The sequence below is a fragment of the Anthonomus grandis genome, chromosome 1 (genome assembly GCF_022605725.1).
Source record: "Anthonomus grandis grandis chromosome 1, icAntGran1.3, whole genome shotgun sequence".
Lineage (NCBI taxonomy): Eukaryota > Metazoa > Arthropoda > Insecta > Coleoptera > Curculionidae > Anthonomus > Anthonomus grandis.
In genome coordinates this window covers 40155972-40175892 of record NC_065546.1, presented here as the reverse complement: position 1 = coordinate 40175892, position 19921 = coordinate 40155972, and the positions used below count along the sequence as shown (strand labels likewise).

At 31.8% G+C, this 19921-nt stretch overlaps 2 protein-coding genes across 5 annotated transcripts in view; one reads left to right on the top strand and one right to left on the bottom strand.

Annotated features, from left to right (window-relative positions):
• The window catches only part of LOC126750446 (thyroid receptor-interacting protein 11-like), a 68583-nt gene that overhangs the window by 29604 nt on the left and 19058 nt on the right, over window positions 1-19921 (top strand). The gene's annotated exons all lie outside the window — the stretch shown is intronic.
• The window catches only part of LOC126750537 (uncharacterized), a 34315-nt gene continuing 27059 nt past the window's right edge, over window positions 12666-19921 (bottom strand). For 3 of the 4 annotated variants that reach the window (XM_050460215.1, XM_050460426.1, XM_050460344.1), the window contains exon 2: window positions 12666-13414. In XM_050460215.1, coding sequence (XP_050316172.1) covers window positions 12792-13414 — 623 coding nt within the window. In that variant the 3' untranslated portion in view covers window positions 12666-12791. Of the gene's footprint in view, window positions 13415-17418; window positions 17633-19921 lie in introns of those variants that run through there. The other variant, XM_050460272.1, reaches the window with a different exon arrangement.

The following is a 19921-nucleotide window of genomic DNA, read 5'->3' as shown; positions in this document are numbered from 1 at the left end:
TTTGAGAGAGCATTTGTGTAATATTATTATGGAATTTGTACGGGTGTGAGTGTATGTATAGAAATGTATGTGTGTAGGTACATATTCTACAGTATAAGTCCTGTTTTTGTAATTATTAATTGCTTAATTTCTATCTAGGAAATCATGTATGTTATGTTTTAATTTTAAAAAAAATGTTAAAATTATTTTTAATATATTAGCATGTATGTGTCGCACATACAGACATTGAGTTGTCTAGGTGCAAAAATAAAACTATGATGTTACAAATATATTTATTTTTTAGTTACAAAGAAAAATATGTATAAATATAAACAGTAATTTATTTATTTGTATTTGTTTATATTATATTATTTGTTTTGTTTTAAAATTTTACATGCTATGTGAAATTCATTGATTTTCGATTCTTACAATAAATAAATTTTTTTAAATACCGTCATTTTTAAATTTTGTTTTAGCTACTTAACGTAATTGATTTTATTTTGCACAAACAGTATAAGTTGTTGATTTTTGGTGCAAATATAATACTTAAGGATCTTGTTGGCATTTTTACTGGTTGTTAAAGTGGCATTTGTTCACTTTTTTTCTTTAGTTTAAAAAGTAATTTCTTTACTTTCTTCTAGTTATTTCAACTCCTTAATTTTTTAAACTTATTCTAGGTACTTAACGTAATTTTTTTTCAAGCAGTTGAAGTCACCCTTAGCCATTTACAATAAGATATTTTTTTAATTTTTTTTTTGAGTGCTTAAAGTAGTTATTTTATATCTGACAGGGAACTAAAGTAGTTTTTTTATCTGGAGTAATTTTTATTTGTCCCATACAGTTGAAGCGAAGAAAAAAATACAAAAAGCCAAATTGCCAAAAAAAAGTGCCTAAATATGACTTTAAGTTCTTGGAGGAAACAAACAATTCTTTAAGTTTACCTACACTTAACATAAAACTTTTAATTCATAGTAAATGTATACATTTCTGCAGACCACACATCAAGTAGGTCTTCTGTCATCGAGTCTACATGCCAGTAGGTGTAAAATGGTATAGAAAATTTAATTAAATGCTTTTGTGGTGCGGTACCAACTCGGCAACTCTATTATACGCCCTCTATGGGTTTATAATATAAATTTATATAGATATACTTATTATACAGTGTGGTACTTCTAGAATTTTCGTATATTTAGAAATTTAGAAACATTTACATTCCTATTTGTAGGATGATAACTAGTTCAAATAATGACTCAACAAGTCATCCTTTATACAAATTTCATTATTACTAACGTTTATCAAAAAAAAAAAATACGTTTAAGGTAAAACCATTCAAATTACTAACAGGTTAATCCAGAACACGAGATAAACGCGATAAGTCACCCATTGTAAATGATGAAAAATTGATTTATTTTTGAAATTTTTTGGTCATATGTTTGCAATTTATGGAGTGGTTTCCTTCCAAACAAGATATGACTAAGACAATCAGTTTTAAATACATAAATTGTGTACTTTAATTAAACATATACACAGAGTGGCCCAAAAAATACACTTTCTTTTAGAAGGTAAAATGAAATGTAAAGTGTCCATCATTAGGGGATAAAAAATTTAAAATTGGTATAATTTACACACACCAAGGTTTGAGTTTATGTCAAAAAACTTTATTTATTTACATTTTGTTGTTGACAAAGACACCTTCTTCGTTTTGGTCTAGAAATTGTAAGAATAATATCCATGATGTCGCTATTTACCCCATAGGGTTTGGATAGTATAATTCGAAATTCATATTTTCCTTTTTACTCTGGGTAATTCATCAAAGCCACCAAATATAATTGCTAATCCTGAAAAGTTTGCAGGTGTCTCAAAAACATGCTTTTTTCCCATCCTTGAAACACATTGTGGATCATATCATAATTATCATATGAATATATGCCAGTTTTTTAATTGCTCCAGGCAGTTAAGTCAATTTTTTCAGCTACAAGCAAGTGAAGCATTTCTAAGTTTCTTCCAGGCAATTAAAGCCAGCTTTTCATTACTTAGGTTTAAAGGATGCTTTCAATGGAAATGCATCTTTTTTTTTTCATTTCCACTAAAGAAAATTCACGAAACTCATCAAATATAATTTCTAATTCTGATGTGCTGGCAGAAGCCTCAAAGACACTCTTTTTTCTTATTCTTAAAATAAAATGATTGATCAATGTCCTGAACCTCGTAAGGCATATACAGATCATATACAGTCATGGTCATATAAATTGCACACTTTTGAAGCTATGATTTGAAAATAATAAACACAAATTCTTCACATTTTTTTTTATATTTAGTTAGTTCAATTTTATTTAAATAAAACTAAAACAATATTTCTACATAATAAACAAATATTTAAACTATAAACAAATGCAGGTCAACTAAAAAATAACGTGCTATATTTAAATCAAAAGTATATTTAACAAAAAAAAAATTAATATTTTGTAGGAAACCTCTATTTTATAATTCAGCCCTTCGTCTGGTTGGCAATGACCAATCACCAATTTTTCGCAAAATTTTCGCTGGAATTTTAAACCATGCTTCCTTTAATCCATTAAAAAGTTCATCCAGATTTGATGGGTTCAGATCATTAATTTGATTTTTTACATGTTCCCACAGATCTCTATAGGGATTAGATCGGGGTTTTGTGGATGCCATTCTAAAACAACTTAGAACATTGAAAGGCTAGAATTAGTAAACAACTTTGTTTGAGTTCAACATGTGCACAGGGGCAAGGAGAGTGTTTTGTTTTTAAACATATTGATCGATTCTCTGTTGTCAAGTTTACACGCATTTTCAAAAGAGGAAATTTTCAGTTATATATCAACACATATATGTTAATTTAACTTATTGATGTTAGATTTTGGATTAAAAATAGAAAGTAGAAATAGGTATATGTTATTCTAAGCGCAAAAATAACATCTTCAAGCAAAAAAAAATTAACATTCTTATTCCTAAAACCGCTTCTAAAAAATTTGAACTGGCAACACCGTAAGCAAAAGTGGATGTCAAGTTGAACACAAACAAAAGTCATTTCCTCTAGAATGTCAGCGGAATCACGCAGAGATTTAACAAAAGACCAAAACAACTTGGGATTTCGCTTCAAACCAGATTCTACATCCCTTAAATAGTCAGCATAGGCACCTTTAATTTTCATTTTTACAGCAGCTTGAGTGGATCGGTATCTGCACTTCCAAAAGTTATTTCCGAGTTTTTTAGTTTTAAGAAAAAATCGTATTTGAGCTTGATAAGGTTAATAATTTCTTTGGTAAACCATACTGGATATTTTCAGGTTATTTCATTATTAGGTTCAACCTTGCAGAACCGTGGACGTTCTGTAAGCTTGAAGCAAAAGCCTAAACATGGATGGTGCCCGTCAATAGGAACCAGCACACTCACTGTCATTCCGTGCTACTTTGTTTGTTTATGTTAGTTTTGATTCCTGGATTGAGATACAGTAGAGCCTTGATGTTTGGTTTATGGGGATTAGAACTGTGTTGGATACATTCACTGTCAAAAGGATTTGAATTATGTTTTTGAGTGGTACGTAAAGGATATAATTATTTTAAAAATAAAAAAATGTCATAAGATTTTATTTACAAGTCAAAGCGGCTCTATTAATATTGTATACACAATTGACCTCACACCTCGTAATGTAACATCTAAAATTTCTGATCTGGGAGTCATGATCAATTCTAAGGTAAATTTCAAAGTAATTATCCAGTCAAATTATATCTAGAGCTATGAGGGTACTTGACTTTGTTTACAGATCCTTAACTTACTTTGCAGTATCTGCTTCTAGAATACTATATTGCTCTCTTGTGCGACCCATTCTGGAACACTGCTCTATTGTTTCACCTCCTTTGATGAATCAAGGCGTTATTCGTAGTTTTGAAAGACACGATTATTGACTTGATATTACTTTTGCATATGTGAACTGATTGACGGTGGTGTAAAATATTTTTCTGTTATTTATATCTATAATGTCATTTACATCTCATAGAAAATTATATCAAAACACACTATTGTCAATTCAAATTTTTTGCAATGTGGTAGTTTCTTGATTTCTGTGTATTCCTTAAATTGATAATCATATTGTTATAGTAAAGCGATAAATATTTATGATATTATAAAATGTGTTTGTTTTGCCATTTCTACATGAACATTTGGCATCCTTCCATCAGAGACGTTGCATGCCCATAGTTCCATGGCAATGCTAATTCTAGCCTTTCCATGTTCGAAGTAAAACATCTACCATATTATCTGTTAACCACTTTTTAATTAGCCTTGCACAGTGTTTGGGGTCATTATCCTGCATACATTTCCACGTGACCGGCATAAACTCCTCAGCATAGGGTTCCATTACATTATGCAGGATTTGTAAACATATTGGTCAATTATGCCATGTATCCTATGAATGGGTCCCATTCCTCGCCATGACAATCATGTCATACCAACCTAAGATCATGATTAATCCTCCAGCGTGCCTAATGATGTTGATTGTGTAATGTGGATCGAATGGACCCGGACGGTTTGGGGGACGTCTCACATGACAGTTTCCATCATTTCCGAATTTGTTACTTCATAGAACGGTTTTCCATAAATTGACATTTTAATTTAAGTGCTGACGAGCAAAGGTTAATCTTTTTTTCATATACCTTATGAAAACAACCTTTTTTTTTCTCGCAGTGCAGCCCCTAGGGTCTACTTCGTATAACCTTCTTGTTATGGCCCTTGCCGATAAATTAAGGTCATAATCATTTATTATTTGCCTTCGCATTTGGCTTAATTTAAAAATGAATTGGACTCATTTATTAGTTGAATTAATTTGTCCATATATTCAGACATTTTTTGAGGACTGGGAGCTCTGTTTTTATTTTCCATGATTTGTGTACCTCTGTAGAGCTTTAGGGCGTTATACACCATTTTTTTGGAGCAAACTACATTTTTAGCAATAGTAGATATATGGATAAACCATTATTTTTTTGTTTAACTCCCAGTTCCCGTTTTTCTCGTCCACCATAGCTACTAGTACGTTTACAACGCGTGTACCAAATATTCAATACTTGGATTAAATGACGCCACGAGGACTGTTTTTTCGATGTAAATGGCAGCGCACTAAAATTTGGTACGCGAATTTAATGCTCCAAACAGGGTAGATTCACGAACTTAATAAATATACCTGAACTGCCAATTCAATGCAAAGTAAATGACCACTACTTAACTAGGGGGCCGCCATTTTGCGTGATTGTGTCCTTTCAATGTTGGTGACTCTGACAAATTTCAGTTGTGCCAATTGTACGGAAACAAAACAATGAAAGTTTTGAGAGGTTATGTTTACAAGTACAAAATAGAAAGTTACATTTAGTTAGATTAGATCTATGTTTTTTTTTGTACTTCTTTAAGAATTTCGTTAAAATTTATGAAAGAAAGTAATCCTCACTTAAAATGAGACAATGTTTCAATTACCCTGGAATAGATGCATGCATTTTAAAATATTTGTTTTATTATTCTGATAGTCTTAAAATTTTACTTAACAAATTCAGTTAAGAACACTTTTATTTTCTTTTTATTTTTACTATTACGACTTTTACTTAATAGGTACAACCATCTATAAAAATCAAAATATAGACGATTTTATGAGGGTTTTGTAATTAGCAAGGGCTTATACAGTAAAAATAAACAACTCTATATATTATTCTAATCTATCATAAACACAGCCAATTCACAATAATTCGGTTTTGAGAAACAGTGAACCAAATACGTTTAAATAAGGATGGTGATACATTATCCACGTATTAAATCAGGAGGAAACTATATCGCCTGTTGCAGACGATATACCCAAGCGTCGTTTACAAATCGCCAAAAACTAGGCAATCCGCTATACTCAAACGTCCGCCTCGTCAACTTCATTAACGTTATTTAATATATTTTTTGTTGCCAACACTAAAAATGTTCAGAGTGACCAACATCAAAAGGACACAACCACTATAAAAATGGCGGCCACCAGGCAGTGGTCATTTTTGAGTACCGTGGCCATATGCATTAGCAGTCCAGGTATATTTATATAGTTCGTGGATAGATTACATTTTTTTTGGTGTAAAAACCTAGAACCTAATTTGAAGTACCAACATGACAGGTTTGACTTTTATTAGATGTTAGCTCACCAGGTTTTTATTTTTGTACATAAAAATAAAGAAGAGGAAGAGAAGGACGAGCTTAAGCCTTGAAAAAAAAATTATTAGTTTAGTTTTAAACAACAATAACACTTAAAAATGTAGAAGTTATGCCCTTTAATTCTTCGTCTAAACTAATAAGCTCCCTTCAACTGACATTTTGATCCTAGAGATAATCCTGCACTAATTTAACCCTTAAAATCAATCCTTGTAAACAATAGATCCGCGCGTTGTAAATGTAGCAAATGTTTCTTTCTACTCACTTAAAAAAATGCAGTTTAGTCAATAGTTATACAAATACCAGAAAATATGTGCTGCATTTTTTTACTTATAAAGAGATAAAAAGACAAATTTTTTGTTATTGCTCATTTTTTGTTTTCTTCTTGAAAAGAATATAATAGACAAGGTGTGCTTTTTATAGTGACCATGACTGTATAAGCCAGTTTTTCATTCTTCCACGCAGTTACAGTAATTTTTTAGCTTCAAGCAGTTGAAGCCTGCTTTTCATTATTTAAGATAGTCAAAGCAATTTTTTTAGCTGTCAAGGTAGTGACAGTAATTTTGTAATTTTTTCCAGGCAGTTGATTGCCAGTTTTTTTATCTTTCAGATAGTTACAGCCATTTTTTCAGGGCATGCTAAGGCAATTAAAGGAATTTTATTAGGTCTCCCATGCAGTAGAGGTCAGTTTTTCAGGCAGATCAAGCAATTTTTTCAATGCAACGAAATTGATTTGTCATATTTTCCACGAGGTTGAAGTCAATTTTTTATTATTTTAGACAGCTAAAGCAATGTTTTCACCTTCTAAGTGAGTCAATCTTTCAGTCAGTTAAATAAATTATTTTAGCTGTCAAGTCATTGAAATTAGTTTTTGAACATCATATTTTGGTGTTAACCCCATAAGGTTTGAATGGAAATGCATGTTTTTTTTTCACTCTGGATAATTCACCAATACCACCAAATATTTATTTTTAATTCTGGTGTATTGAAAAAAGCCTTAAAAATGTTTTTTTTACTATCGTGCACACTTTCCAGGGTGTGTAAAGTTACACTTTTTACGCACTAGTGTATAAAAAGTTATTTGACATTTAATTTATAATTTGTAAACCAAAGTATTTTTTACCTTCGTCGAGTCGTTTAAGTACGTAAAGTAATTTGGTATTTTTTAATTTTTTCTACATGTTTGCGTTGGTAGTAGAAAAAATGGGAATTGTCGCATTCATTTCCCCACATGAATTTCTTGTTCATAAAAAAAAAGGATCATTTTAGACACTTGTTACATAAATAACTTTTTTTTTAATCAATGACCTAAATTATGCATGCCGCAAATCATATTATCTCTTATCGTGTCATATACCGGGTGGCGCATCGAAAACGAAACAAAGCCAATTACGGGCAGTCCATTAACTTTTTTAAAAAAACGCTCGGACCCGTCGATTTTATTTTCGAGGGGGACACTTAATAATCACAAAATCACTTTACCACCTACAACCCCCTAAGCGGGAGTGGCACTACCCCTAAAATCTTAAATGGGAAGGGGGGTCGAGTGACACCTCATTGGAAAGGTCTTTTAATTCTCTTTACAAGGGTACTTGGTTTGACGCAATTTAAGTAAGTAATTTTTAAAATTTTCGCATTTAAACCTTAAAAGGTAATTTTCAATATTGTTACTTTATCATAGACTACTAAAGGTACTTTTAAGAAAAACAATTTCAGGCAGTAGGATAAAACCATCAAGTATTATTAAATTATGAGACAAAAAATGAGATAGCTCTATCATATTACAGAATATTTTGACTTTAAGTCTAGTCATTCAAAAAATTATCGCAAAAATAGATTTAAAAGTGTTAGCTTATAATAAATGTTCAAAATGGCCACCTCCATTCTCCATACAATAAAAAAGATTTTGCTCAAAGCGTTGTCGCACGTTCTGCAATACTTCAGGCGTGATTTTAAGACGCTCATATACAATTCTGCCTTCTAAATCTTCTAACGAAGTGGGTTCAGTCTCATAAACTTTGCTTTTTAAGTGACCCCAAAGAAAAAAGTCTAGAGGTGATAAATCCGGCGATCGTGGAGGCCATTCAATAGCACCTCTTCTTCCAATCCATCGTCCTGGAAACGTCCGATCCAAATATTCACGAATTACGTATAATGTGGTGGGGCACCATCCTGCTGAAACATCCAATCTATCCTCATCGTATCTGTCATTTTGAGTTTCAATTATAGCTGTCAATGCTGGATCAATGGCCTGTTGTAATAGCTCTAAGTACATTTCATGAAAAAATGGACCAACTAAATTATCACCAAAGATACCAGCCCAGACATTTAACTTTTGTGGGTATTGGGTGTGTACCTCACGATACACTCTAGGATTATTGTCGGACCAATATCGGCAGTTATGACGATTGACCAAGCCATTCAGGAAAAAAGAGCTTTCATCAGAGAAACACGTATTAAACAAAAAATTTGGGTCATTAATAATTCGTTTACTCATAATTTCACTAAATTGTGATCGCCGATCGAAATCATCTTCATTCAGCTCTTGCACAAGATGTATTTTGTACGGATGAAACTTATGAGCTTTTAGAGTTCTTTGGATACTACGTCGACTAATACCTGTGACAGTTTCCGGGTAGTTAATGTAGGATCTATATTAATATGCCCTAGTACAGCCACTTCCATACCTTCATTCCTTGCGGGATTTTCAATATTGCGTTTGCGATTCGCCATTGATCCAGTTTCTCGAAATTTGGAAACAAGCTCCAATACATACTTTCGCTACACCTTGCTGTTTTCATGTCGCTCATTAAATAATTCCGCCGTTCTATTAGCACATTGATTATTTCCAAAAAATAATTCAATTATTTCAACTCTTTCTGCCGTTGTATGCACCATTTTTATTTTTAAAAATAGATATTACCTAAAAAAAACAAAGACCCGCACTATAAATCAGCGTACTACATTTAGAATAAATTGAGAATAATTCAATTTTTAGTTTTGGTCAACAAGAAAAATTTTAAAAAAATTTGTAAAATTTTTTGGCTGACCCGTCCTCTAGTTCATCCGTATTATTCTAATGATATTTATAACCTGTCGTAAATAAATTAATATTAATAGAATTAATTCTATTAATTCTACCAACGCCGTCTGTGATTGAGATAGTGAACTAAAGCAAATTCTTTTTAAATGTATTTTTGCGATAATTTTTTTAATGTCTAGACTTAAGGTCAAAATATTCTGTAATATGATAGAGCTATTTCATTTTTTGTCTCATAATTTCATAATACTCGATGGTTTTGTCCTACTGCCTGGCATTGTTTTTCTTAAAAGTACCTTTAGTAGTCTATGATAAAGTAAAAATATTGAAAATTACCTTTTAAAAAATATTGAAAATTACCTTTTAAGGTTTAAATGCGAAAACTTTAAAGTACTTACTTAAATTGCGTCAAACCAAGTACCCTTGTAAAGAGAATTAAAAGGCCTTTCCAATGAGGTATCACTCGACCCCCTTTCCCATTTAAGATTTTAGGGGCAGTGCCACCCCCGCTTAGGGGGTTGTAGGTGTGAAAGTGATTTTGTGATTATTAAGTGTCCCGCTCGAAAATAAAATCGACGGGTCCGAGCGTTTTTTTAAAAAGTTAATGGACTGCCCGTAATTGGCTCTGTTTCGTTTTCGATGCGCCACCCGGTATAAGCTGATTTTTTATTCTTCCAGGCCGTTTTACCAATTTTTCCAGCTGCAGGCAGCTGAATCCAGTGTTTCATTATTTAAGTCTCTTTTAATAATTAAAACATTTTCTTTGGGTTACCAAGGCAATGAAATTATTTTTGTAATTTTATCCAGGAAGTTAAGACGAGTTTTTCAGGAAATTGCAGTCAGTTTTTTAGAAGAAACTAGAAAAATTAGGCAATGAAAATATCTTTCAGTCAGTTAAAGCCATTTTCTAGGCAGAAGAAATAATTTTCTCAGCTGCCAAAGCAATGAGAATAATTTTAACACTTCTTCCAGAAAGTTAGGGCTAGTTTTCCAGGCAACTAAAAATTTTTGGTAGCTATCAAGACAATGGAAGCGTTTTGTCATTTCTTTCAACACCAATTTTTTAATTTTTTAAAGTAAAAAAAAATTTAGGTGCCAAGGCAACGAAAGTAATACATATTATCATTTCTTCCGGTTGAAACCAGATTTTCATTCTTTTAAACAGTTAAAGCAATTTTTTCAGCTTTTAAGGCAATTAAAGTATATTTGCCATTTCTTTTAAAGCAATTATTTCAAGTGCTAAGGCAATGAAAGTAATTTTTCAACATATCTTGTATTTATCCCATAAGGTTTGTATGATTTAAATATAAATACATGGTTTTGTTTTTTTGTCCACCTTGGATAATTCACCAAAGCCACCAAATATAATTTCCTTAATTAAAAAATCTTCAAAAACAATTTTTTCCTATTCTTGAAACACCTTCTATTAGATATTGATCAATGACCTGAATCCCATAAGCTTTGCATCGATTTTTCATTTTAAAAGCGATAATATCGATAACAATAATCGATTCTTAGGTAAAACAATGGGCAATATATGCGCACAATTTATGGCGTTTCGTGTGTTTTATCGATATTACAGTAGTGGGTAGTCAAAACATGGCGAATTACCCGCATGTACGTGTGAATACACAACATTATTATACCTTTATGCTTAAAAATATACAGGGGGCTTAATTAAAATACAAGGTGTTTTAAAATATAATGAAAATATATTAGTGTCTCCATTTGAAGTTGTTAAGAAATTCACGCTACACAATACCCCTATGACGTGAGGTTAGTGCCCTTTTCTTGGGCGATAAAAAACGTAAATATACGTATGGGCAAAACTTGACACCTGTATAGGTCGACATGTTTATTATTTGTATTGAACGCTGTCTGACATACAGGGTGTTGAAACATTAAACCGTAATATATCGCCAAAGATGAAGTCAAAAATACGGTTTAGAAGTTTTGTGTTATCAATAATGAAAGTTTGTTTGGCAAGGGAATTGGTCTAGGCATAGAGTAGTAATTAAAGTTTATCCAGAAAACAAATTATATTGTACTTAATCATTAAAATTGAGGATATATATATACTTGATAAAAAATGACTTGTTTCTCTGTTGCCAAAGCAATGGAAGCATTTTTCAAAGAAGGCAATTGAGGCCAGTTTTCGATTGTTTCAGTAATTTGAAGTTATTTGCCAGGTTAATAAACGTACTTTTTTTGTTTCCTTCAGGCAGTTGAAACCAGTTTTATATAGTTAAAGCTTTTTTCAAAAATTGTGAAAGGAGTAGAAGCAAATGAAGGAATAATTGAAGCCACCGTTTCACGTATTAATTCAATTAAAGTCAATTATCATTTTTTCCAGGCAGTTTACAGCTTAAACTGTTTCACAGGCAGTAAAACCACTTTATTCAGTTACCAAATTAATGGAATCATTCATTTCTCGTCAAGTAGTTGTTTATTTTTTCAGGCATTTAAAGCCAATTTTTCAATGTTTCAGATAGATAAAGCAATTTTTTTAGCTGCCAGGACAACGAAAATAGTTTTGTCATTTCTTCCAGGCATTTGAAGCCAGGATTTTTCATTATTTCAGGCAATTAAATCAATTTTTTCAGCGCCCTAGGCAATGAAGGTAATTTGTCATTTCTCCCAGGCGGTGTAATTGCAATTTTCTTAGTTGCCAAGGCAATAAAAGTTTTTTAGCATTTTTTTCAGGCTGTTAAAGTCCTTTCCTCCAGTTATCAAGGTAATGGACGCATTTTTTATTTCTTTCGGGCAATTAAAGTCACTGTGTCAATCTTTCAAATAGTTTAAGCAATTTTTTAGCTGCTAATGGATGAATTTTTTAATTTATTTAGTTTCTGTTTTTATACAGCCGCTTTTAAGGTCTTCCAGTCATTTGGAAAAAATGTCTTGAGATTTTCAGAATTTTGAAGGTAATTTCCCATGTATTTCATTTGACATCACTACTTGATATGACATGAAGTAATTTTTAGATCGTCTAGGCATTAGGAGATATATTTATATGTATTTAAAGTATTTTTTTATTTTATTTCAGGCATTTGGTGGCATTTTTACTCATTACTCAGTCCAGACTAAAAAATTGTTAAATGTTGTCCAGAAAAACGAATTTTTAGATTCTGTTGGTTTCAAAGATAAAAAAGTGTAGTTAATGAGTTACAAATACTCTTTGCCATAGTCACTTCACCTTCTAGAAGATTTTAACAGAAACTTCACACATTTTTTACATTAGGTAGAAAACTAATGTTGCTCATTAAATATAGTATTAGTCATTTAGTGCCCAGAAGATGTGACTCCAAGAAAGACAATTACAAGGACAATGAAATCCAAGACTGCTTTAAGATTTTTGAGCCATTAATTAAGGACTGAAATTATTACAGCATAGGATGTTATTAAGTATTCTTTAGGTTATATGGTTTTAAACCACGAAAAAATACTAAAATAGAAAACAAACTTTATTAGTATGTAAAACCATGTCCCTATAAAAAAATAACATTAGAAAAAACACACAAACACCGATAAATAATAATACTTTTTATAGGTTGTAAGATAAAAAAGCAATTTAATACTAGTTTTCCTTAGTCAAGTTCTGAATCCTTAAGGCGAGAACCTTATCTTCCACAAACTCCTTCAGTTCCCGATAAGCCTTGTCGAGATCATCATTAACAATAATTTTATCGAAATATTTAGAAGTGAGTCCAAAATTCACCTCCTCCCTCGCTTTCGCGAGCCTCCTTTGCAGACTCTCTTCGTTCTCTGTTTTCCTCTTCACCAGTCTGTTCCTCAGTTCATTGATGCTTGGAGGTTGGATGAACACATACCAAGGATTCAAGGAAGTTTTCTTCACTTGCTTCACTCCTTGCATATCGATGTCCATGAGCACCACCTTGCCTTCCTTAGCGATGTCTTCTACCGCCTTAATACTTGTTCCATACATGTTTCCACTGAATACGGCATGCTCAATGAACTCCCCCTTTTCAATGGCACGTTTCATGGAATTCTCATCGGTGAAATAGTAATGCTTACCATGGATTTCACCGGGACGTGGAGATCTTGTGGTGTGACTCACTGTGAATCCGAACTTATCAGGGAAATCGTCCATAAGGCGTTTAATTAAAGTACTTTTGCCAGTGCCAGATGGTCCGCAAAAAACCAACGGGCGAGGTAATTGTGGGGGCATCGTAGAAAAATCTGGAAATAATAAAAATCATTTTATAAAATTGCCTGGGGGCTTATCTTTTGTGGGAATATTATTTGGCTTTCTCCGGGAATCTAATCTTATACAAACGTTTGCGTATTTTATCATCAAAAAAGGGGAAAATTTGCAGATAAGGCCGGATAAAACGGTATTATTGGAATTGCATATGTTTTGTTGCTTTCAAAAGGCTCTTTGTATGTCATACATTATATAGGTGGTAATGTTGTGCAATAAATATTGTCGCCTTTCCGGTTTTATTTAGGGCGTGGCACAAAAATGAAAATGGCCGATGGGCGTCTTTGAAATAATTTAAATGATAAGTCTTAAGATATGTCACTTGGTTCGGATATATGTCACACTCTAAATAATAAAGAAAAAATCAGTCGGACAACATTGGGAAGCAAAAGATATATTTTTAATTTTTATTTTGTTTCATTCTTTATACCTTTCGTTCTAATTTTTGATTTTTTTTTTATGTGAAAACTCAATGAATATATATTTAGAATTTTTCTGTTTTTAAAAAAAAACATAATTCTTTTAATTTAGTACAAAAAATAATTTTCTATGTATATCTGATGATTTTGAAAACGAAGCGGTAGTTAACGCGTTTGCAGATGTTAATTTTTTTTGTTACTTGAAGTTTGGGAAAAGTATAGTAATATCTCGTTACATGAATTTGTTGGGGTTTCTCAGTCTCTCAATGTCAAATTCTACTAGTTGAAATATAAAACAAATTTTATTTTATTTGTTCTTTTATTCAAATCACGAGACAGTTAACACTAACCAAAATCCTTTATTTTACTGTCGACACGTGTTTCGCTAACGATGTTAGTATCAGGAGAAGATTGAAACTAAACTAAAATTACTTACAAGTGGCCTTATAAACTAAAGATGTAACTATGGAGCGAGAAATGCAATGAAGCATGGCCGAACAAATCTTAAACACTAACTAAACTATCTAATTGACTATAATAGATCGGAGTTTTATCTCTGTTAAGAATGTTTTTTGATTGTATTGACATTAATTAATTTTCTTCTTTGCCCGCTGTATTTCTTATCACAATCGTTACAATTAATCTCATAGATTCCGGACTTTTCATTGGACTTTTTTAATTTTTGGGTTTCCTAAAAGATTTCGTAACTCGGCCGAACTTTGATAGACCATTCTTAAACCGAAGTCTTTCAAAACCCTATGAAAGCCTCTTGTAAAGATAGGATCATATGGTATTGCAACGAAAATTTGCTTATTTTCATCTTTTTGAAATGTGTCAGAGTTTTTAAAAGATTAACTTTAAACCTATGTACACTGGTGGCCAAAAGTAGATTGACAAATTCCATTTTTATGAATATATTTTATCTGAAGCAAAGGAAAAACCGGTTGAGCTTATTAGTGTTCAGGAATGTAAACAACATAGTTTGAAGAAACAAATTCCATAGATTTTTATTGCTTGCACTTTTTCTCAATAAATTTCTCAAAAAATTTTTTTTATCAAATTCCAATAATTTTGTTTGACTGCTAGGTGGCCAAAATTGGATTGACAAACAACATATTTATTCAGTCTCTGAGTTTTATGCGTTGGTTTCTGTTGATTTGACTTTCCTAACTATTAGTTTTAAAAAATATTCACAATGCCACGTGGTATAACTTTATCGATCGATATTAAGATGCGAATAATCGACGATTACCGGAAAGGGGTTAAACGGGCGGATATTGCTCGAAAATTTTCTCTTTTGAGGGCAACAGTAAGTCAAATAATAAAAAATTTTAATCTCCGTGGAAGTGTTGTTGCACTAAAAAAAACTGGCCGACCAAAGAAGACCACTGGTCGTGTTGACAAATTAATTTTGAAAAAAGCAAAACTTGACCCATTCGCAACTTCAAAAGAAATCAAGTTGCATTTGGAAGAAGAAGGTGTGGGTTCAGTTAGTTGTCGTACCATTAGAAGGAGACTTCAATATAGTGATTTAAAAACAAGACGCCCTGCAAAGAAACCACTGCTAAGTTTAAAAAACGTACGGGCGCGATTGAGCTTTGCTCGAGATCATAGTCACTGGAGTTATGCCACTCAACCACTACTTTCAACATGATAACGATCCGAAACATGCATCCAAGGTCGTTAAGCAATGGTTGACCCAAGAAAAAATTAATATTATCAAATGGCCGTCACAGTCACCGGACCTAAATGCGATCGAGAACATTTGACATTACATTGATGTAAAAATTTCAAAAATAAACAAGAACTTTTTTTAACTTTGAAGGCATGCTGGATATCCATTGACACGTCCTATATTGACAATTTAATTAGGTCAATGCCCAAAAGGTTGGTGGAAATGAGAAGAAATAGAGACTATGCAACGCATTATTAAATAAAACCCTTTAAATTTTCTATACTTATTTTTATTTTAGTAAGCTTTGAATTTGTCAAATTAATTTTGGCCACTTGAAAATTGTTTAGTTTTTTAATTTTTTTTTTATAAAATTGGGTATTACGAATAAATAGTTTAAATATAATTATACATTACAAATAGGCTCCGTTGTTTTTTTAATCAGGTATTGTCCCACCTAATTTATCATTTCCTAAACCGTGATATAAACAAATTTGAAAAATAAGTAGTTGTCAATCTACTTTTGGGCACCAGTGTATGTCTTTTAATAATCTTATCATCATAACCATTGACCCTAGCAATTATTTTAATTGTTGCTTTTTCTTTATTAAATCTGTTATTACGTAGCGGAAATGACACCAAAATGATGTACCAAGAAATGCATGCTAGTCATTTTATGTGGAAAACAATTGTTACTAGTAGTGTACTTTTTCTTTTCTAATACTCTTTAGATTGAAAGTAAATTGTTTCACCCACTTCAATTTTTCCATAGTATAGATCTATTGTATTATTTTGTTAAGTTTCGTCATCCCAAAATGAAAATATTTAGGCGTAATTCTTCTACTGTAGTGTAAATTGTGTAATGTCCATTTAAAAATTTCAATGGGGATTTTTGAGCTTGACTTTTCCAGTGTACTTAAAATATTAATTTAAATGTTTTTTTTTAGGGTTATTAAAAAAGGAATAAACATTTCTTCGATAAACTGTATTTTCTGTAGTAATTTACATTATTTTTCATAGTATTTCAAAAATCCCAAGTACATTAATTTTTAAATAGGAGCTTTCCAAATCCAAATCGCTAATAATAATAATAAAAATAATTTGTAAACCCTTAAGACTATTTTGTAACCACTACTACATTTGATTAGTTTTGGTCCTTCGAACCGAATTTTTCTCTTAATTATCACACTCCGGTGTATTTTCTTAGTCACACCCGGTATGATTATCGTATGGCAAAGTATATTGCTCTTAAATATGAACCCAGGGCGTTACTCGAACCGAAGGCACCTTTTGTTTGCCCGGTGGTCGTTAAAATATTTCAACTTTCGAGCTTTGATGTCGCTTATTTTCTAGAGAGGGCATTCACGTGAATAAACCATTTTGAATAAAACGATCGAAGTTTGAAATGTTTATAAGCCATTAGCAGTTTTATATTCCGTTTAAGTTTTATTGAGTTAAATATTTACTTGAAGTTACGACGTGAATATCCTCTATTTTAAACTGGCTTCTTTAAGGAAATCGATATATTTGCTCGAGGACATAAGGATGGATATGTATTGTCACCGGGTGTTTCCTTTATGTTAATCACCCCGAAAGGTCAAAGTATATAATGTGTTAATGGTGTTTTGGGTCTTGGATGAGCACGTGCATATTTTAAACACGTGTGGCACGGTACATTTTATATGGGTACCTTTATTACCTTAAGTCAGAATTATTTATTCTATACGATTATTAAATTATTACCTAATGTATGCGTGAAAACTAAAAAATCTAGGATATAGTAAATAAGTCTAAAACAATAAAAATATGGCAATACATGGCGCCTAAACGATCTCATAGCTTAAAACTGAGAGCAAAAATTGCAAAATTTAGCTAAAAAGCCATAGCTTACAGTATTGGGCTCGGGATTTCTTTCTTAATTTCCAGATTAAATGAACATCCTGTATGCTGTATATCATACGTATTCAGCTGTTTAAACGTGAATTCTTGAAAACGAATTTAGAAAAGAAAAAAAACGCCAACCGTTTACTTTCTATCTGCTTACACAGTTGCGACAGTAACGTAATACCACCGTACATACAACAAAGTTTTTTAATATTATTTTGTCACAATAGCGAAAAACGTAATAGTTGCTGATTAAAATGTTAATTCGAGCGGCTAAGTCCCGATAAGTCCGCCGGTTCTTATCTCGGTTTTGCTTCCAAGGCGAGTAATCGGAGGCGCACATGAGCAAACAAAAATAAAAATTACGACGGTTACATATCGGACCGGTGGGAATGCGTGGTACTTAGTTGTGTACAGTGGTGGAGTTTTTTTTACTCGGAATTTCCTTAATTTTTTTTCAGACAGATTTTACCAAATAATTTTTACACAATTTTTCAGTATTTTTTCAGGCAGTTCATTCATAGAAAAACAAAAAAAAATTTTTTCCTACTTCCTGGCAGTAAAATAATTATTTTTCAATACAGTTCCAGGCAATTTAAATTTAAATGTCAGTGGTATAAAGTTTGCAAATTTTCCTATTTTTTTCCGGACAGTTGTTAATTTTTAAAATTTGATAATTTTTCTTGGGACCGGATGGTAGCACATTACGTACAGTGGTAGAATTTTTGTGGATTTGGAGTTTTCTCAGTTTTTGTCTAGGCAGTTTTCCAGACTTTGCACCGTTTTTTCAGGCAGTTTATTCAAGAAAAAATAAAAATCGTATTTTTTTTCTACTTCCTGGGAGTAAAAGAATTTCTTTTTCCAGGCAGTTCCGGACAATTCTTTAAATGCCTGGCAGAAGCAAAATTTCACCAATTTTCTTAATTTTTTTCAAGCAGTTGTAAACATTTCATAATTCTTACAAGCAGTTGGTCGGAATGCATGGTAGGTAACACTTTATGCACAGTGTTATTATGTGTGATGTACAGAGGTGGAATTTTTTTTTGATCTTGAAGTTTTCTTAATTTTTTTTCAGATAATTTTCCTAAACTTTATGGTTTCTTCAGGCAGTTGAATTATGATAAAACAAAAATCGTCCTTCCTGGCAGTAGAATAATTTGTTTCGAGACACTAACAGATTCTTCAAATGCTTATCAGTAGAACAAGTTTACGAATTTTCTTAATTTTTTCCAGGCACTTCCGGGCAATTTCTTTAAATGCCTGGCAGTAGAAAAATTTAACCAATTTTCTTAATTTTTTTCAAGCAGTTGTAAACCTTTCGTAATTCTTCTAGGCAGATGGGAATGGTTGGTAGCACCATATGGACAGCGGTGGAGTTTTTTTACATATTTTCTAGGCGGTTTTCAAAAACTTTTGACCGTTTTTTGAGTAAAGATTCCTTTACCATACCTCCTCTAAATCCGTGGAAGTGCTAAAAGTTTACAAATTTTGTTAATTTTTCCCAGACAGTTGTAAACATTTCATAATTTTTCCAGGCACTTAGTGGGAATAGATAGTATTTCCTTATATACAGTGGTACAGTTTTTTTTTGACATAAAATTTTCCTAACTTTTGTCCAGGCAGTTTGAACCAAATAGTTTTCAAAACTATTCACTATTATTTCAGGCAATTCATTTATGAAAAAATAAAAATTCTATTTCTTTTTTACTTCCTAGCATTGAAAGAACTATTTTTCCATTTTATTCCAGGTCATTCAAAATTTCGTAATGCTTTCAGACAGTTTTTACCAACGAGTTTACCTGAAACTTTTCATTGTTCTTTTAGGCAGTTTCTGTAACTGCCTGGCAGTAGGAACAAATTTAAACATTTCTACATTTTTTACAGACTGTTCGAAAAATTTAAGTTGTTTGTGGTTAAGGTTTTTTCCTGTCCGTTTTTTCCAAGCAGTTTTCCAAAAATTTTCTTTGTTTTTTCGGACAGTTCATGATTCATAAAAACAAAAATCGTATTTTTGTCTTATTCCAGGTAGTTTACGAAATCCTTTTCTATTTGTATCCGGAAGAAGAAAACATTTTTTTGGTACATTTTGACAAGTAAAAATTTGTTTTTTGTGCCTGCGAGCTGTGTAGGAGAATTTTTTTAAAATATTTTCGTAATTCAAGGCAGTTGATAAAGCCTTTTCTATTTGTGCCAGGCATTTTTAAGCAATTCCCTCAACTGCCTAGAAGTAGAAAAAAAATAAGAGTTTTCTTCGATTTTTTTTCAAGACAATTAAATGTTTTTTGCTTTGAACTCAAATGGAATAATTTTAACTGTTTAGAAGGAAGAGGGCTGTCTGGAGAAAGTTGCACAATTTTTATTTTTTTGCAGGAAGTAGAAATCTTTTCTTAATTTTTTTCAGGCAGTTGAAATCATTTATACAGTGAGAGCCAAAAGTCCGGAAGAAATTCATTTAAAATGCAGGGGTATGTTCAAAAAAAAAAACGCTCGGACACGTCGATTTTTATTTT